At 42.0% G+C, this 4,208-nt stretch overlaps 1 protein-coding gene across 1 annotated transcript; it reads left to right on the plus strand.

Annotated features, from left to right (window-relative positions):
- Positions 1–277: 277 nt before the first annotated feature.
- LOC138492835 (E3 SUMO-protein ligase ZBED1-like) lies at positions 278–2,598 on the plus strand. Its single transcript, XM_069620178.1, has 2 exons — positions 278–628; positions 859–2,598. The coding sequence occupies exons 1-2, from the start codon at positions 278–280 to the stop codon at positions 2,596–2,598; spliced, it is 2,091 nt and encodes a 696-aa protein (XP_069476279.1).
- Positions 2,599–4,208: the final 1,610 nt, after the last annotated feature.

Here is a 4,208-nt window from a genome sequence, read left to right on the forward strand (position 1 = left end):
GACATCACATGAGGTGTGTGTCAGTCTAAAAGCACTTGTACGGTTCTACTTAAAAGGAGAGGGGATTGACCTCACAGACTAATAACTTGAATCTATCAAAGTTAGTGACTTGTTGATGTTGAATAGTACTGTAACTGTACGATCACTGCCACAGACTGAATCAAAAGTCAATAAGGCTATTTTATTTCCAATTTCAGGGTCAAATAGTGAGGCAAATTTATACAAGTGCAGCTAGAGCAACTGTTAGGCGAAGTAGTGAAAACAACCAAATCCAACAATGATGGAAGAGGTAGATGAACACCATGACACTACCAACACCGCCGGCCCATCATGTGAGGAAATGCTGCTGTACCCTCCCGTGAAACGTAGAACTTCAGCAGTGTGGAACTACTTTGGCTACGCTAAAATCAGAGGAGAAATAAAAGAAGATGGCTTTCCCATTTGCCGTGCCTGTGCCAAAAAAATTTCAGCTAAGGGTGGAAACACATCTAATATGTTTACGCATCTTCGAGAGCATCATCCAGCCCTTTTTCTAGAAACCCAGCCGTCCATCAAAAGGAAACGACTTGCTCATCCTGCCACTTTCACTACTACAGCAGACTCCACAGAAGCATCATCCAGTACAAAGGTATTTTAAGTTTTAAACTTAACGTTCATCACCAAATAAAATCGTCATGATTAGGAGGGTAACATGTGCATTGCGCACTAGTGCAGTGCACTGCATCACACAGGCCCAGCTTGAACTGATGAGGTGCTGCTGCCTTGGCGCTGGTGTGTGGGGCTGTCCACATGTAGATGATTTTAACTTACCTACCTTAGTTTACTTTTGAGTTAATTTTTTTGCATTTGCATTTGCAGTGGTGCCGCCAATCCCCAGAAAACCTCACTCAATATACAATGGAAAAAATGTTTGAGAAGCAAAAGAAATATGACCGTACCTCTAAATCTGCACAACAAATGAATGCTGCTGTTGCTTTCTTCATTGCAAAAGATATGGTTCCCTATTACATAGTAGAAAGACCAGGTTTCAAGCATTTAGTAAACCAGCTGAATCCTAAATACGAACTTCCATCGCGAACATTTTTTTCTGGAAAAGAAATCCCAAAATTGTATTCAGCTTTGAGAAATGAAGTGCAGGAAGCTGTTGGCAGAGCCAGGTGGTTTGCAGCAACTACAGATCTTTGGACAAGCAATGGTGGCAAAGGGGAGCCATACATTAGCCTGACACTCCACCACATCTCATCAGAGTGGGTCATGCAGTCTCACTGCTTGGAGACACTGTATGTGCCCGAAGACCATACTGCAGAACACATAGCTGAAATATTTGAAGGCATGTTACAACAATGGCAGGTAGACATTAATAGACTTACATGTATTGGCACAGATAACGCCTCAAACATGAAGAAAGCATTTCAACAGGTACTTAAAGTACCACACTTAAGCTGCTTTGGCCACAACTTAAATTTAGGCATTCAAAAGTGTTTAAAAATTCAGCGCGTTGACACAGCAGTGAAAAGTTGCAGACGGCTGGTTGAGTCATTCAGCCGCAGCTGGAAGAAAAGACGAGAGCTAACCTTAAAACAAACTGATCTCAACGTTCCTAAACATTCCCTGATTCACGATGTAGTCACAAGGTGGGGCTCAACATACGACATGATAGAGCGCTTCACTGAGCAGCAGCAAGCGGTGTGTGCAGTTCTTGCGGCAGATAGAAATCTCTGGCATTTGATGCCAAAACAAAATGACATGACGAACCTTGAGGACATTTCATTAGTACTTGGATCAGTCCACATGTTCACAGATTCCCTTGCTAGTGGCACACGTGTCACCGCATCAGCAATCAGACCAATATTAAATCATTTATTGAATAATGTTCTGGTTTGTGCTCCCACTGATCGTCCACTAGCGAGAGAAATGAAAGAAACTATTGCAGCAGACCTGAGCAGTAGATACGAGGCACCTCAAACACGATTGTTGCTTGACATCTGTTCATTCCTGGATCCAAGGTTCAAAGAACACTTCCTCAGTAATGTGTCTGATACAACAGAAGCAATAAAAGAAAATGCTTTACAAGAAAAACACAGCCTGGAAGAAGGTGAGGATCAGGAATCAGATTTTACCACTGCCACCATGACAAGAAATGGGACCCCCCAAGGTAGTGAAGAACAACGGAGTGAGCAGCAGCTGCAAAGCCTTGGAGTTCCATCACCAACTCCAGTAGTAGCAAGCAAAAAAACAGTTGATGTTAATCCCAGAAAAGGACTACATGATTTACTGTGGGAAATCACAGAAAGTGTGAAACAGTCCACTTCTATGGCAGCAGACTCTGAACCAGAAGCAGCAATCATTGCTCAAGTCGAACACTACAAAGCTCTGCCAATTCTTCCGGGAAATGAGGATCCGCTCATTTGGTGGAAACAACATCAAAAGGAATTACCCATTCTGTCACACCTAGCCCAAAAATACCTGTGCATCCCAGCAACTAGTGTTCCTTCTGAACGTGTATTCAGTAGCAGTGGCTACATATTATCTCCTTTTAGGAGCAGACTATCTACAGAGCATGTAAACATGCTGGTATTTCTGCATCATAATTTGTGATTTTTTTTATTTTTCTAAAACAAAAGTGGTTTGTTTGCTGGTCACTCAGACTTGCGTTCTAATACCTAGAATTTTTTCAGACTTTGAGTAAGCAGATATATGATCTTTTTGACCGTTTTACCTTGGTAGTGTAGCTAAAACATAATTCAGCAAACCAAAAGTTTTGGCATAACCCCTGGGCACCCCTTCTCTGACCATCATTGTTCAGAAGGAACAAAACATATTGAATTTGCAAATTGGGCGTTCTTCCTTTTGTGATGGCAGGTAGACCTTGAAAAACAATAGTCTGGTCTGGGTGATTGCCCAGAGCTATGCCTGCAGTTGATTGATTTTTAAAACCTTCCAGCTATCCTACTTTGAGACCCTAGTGTCATCCATGTCTTGGCATCCTTCTTCTTTAATTAAACTTCTAAAAAGGTTGTATTGGTTTACAAAGTTAAATTGGACCTCCTGCTCCGTTGAGTTAAAACTAAAATAAATGTTTGTAAGAAGAACTAAGACAACTTCTTGGTGATGTTTTCTTGTTTGTGTATGGTGTCTTGTTGAAAATGTGACTTTTCCTGTCAAAATAATATTTAAGACAATGCTTATACACACGTGCGCGCTATACTGCGATAACCGCGGTATACCGTCATTTCAAATGAAGGTTATCATACCGTCAAAAAATCAATATCGTGACATCTCTATTGTCCTCTGGCGAACTGTGCTACGGTTGTGATAACGGGGGTGGAGGAAGATCTAAACATCGTAACACGGAGCGCACCTTTTGCTGGTACCATTCCTCTAATAACATCACCCCTTGGAGGGGAAAAAAGGAAAACAATCACAGCAAAATAACAAAGAAAAAGAGCAAGAAAGCTGCTCTAGTCAAAGTCTCAACGTTCAATCTGGAGGAACTGTTTGAAAGAAAGGAGCACTGATAGATGTTACTGTACAAACTGACCCAACCGCTCATATGTTTGATGCATGCTCCCAGTGCTCAATAATAAAGCTTAAGCACTATACATTTGAAGCCTGTGCGGAAGCAGGAAAAAGCTGTAATCAATCGCACAAGACTACTGGAGCTGTTCCAATCTGTTATACCTTTGAGCTTCATAAAAAGCAGCGATATTAAAATAGTTGACATTTGTGAAGACGTCGCCCAGGCGACTTCACTGGTTTCCTTCTGCACGGACAGTACTTTGGAATATGTTTTAGCTCATTGTTTACTCGTAAACAGGCTTATGAATGTGCCGAAGTGGAAACTAAAGCTTTGAGTGGCAACAAATTATTTGGGGCTTGTGCGGATGTGGAATGAGAGGGCTTTTACGAAGGCCTGGAGTATTGCCTCCTGAAGCTAAATTACATAATGGTAGAAGGGTCAAGCGAGAACCATAGTCTAGAAGGTGGGGGGAATGACAGTGGGAGAAAGAGGGAGGCGGAAGCGAAGCTCATTGGGAATGATTGGCAAATTTGGTGGAGCAGAGGGGGGGAAGTGGCTTCACTAAAAATCAGGCCCGGAAACCCTTTATTTATTTTTACATTTGTAAAGTGCCTTAGCACTGGGGCATCAGGGCGCTGTAAAGGAACCAGTTACACATGAAATCTTGTAGCTTATGGGTTTAGTCTTA

The sequence above is a fragment of the Ambystoma mexicanum genome, chromosome 10 (genome assembly GCF_040938575.1).
Source record: "Ambystoma mexicanum isolate Mex_15411 chromosome 10, UKY_AmexF1_1, whole genome shotgun sequence".
Classification (NCBI taxonomy): Eukaryota; Metazoa; Chordata; class Amphibia; order Caudata; family Ambystomatidae; genus Ambystoma; species Ambystoma mexicanum.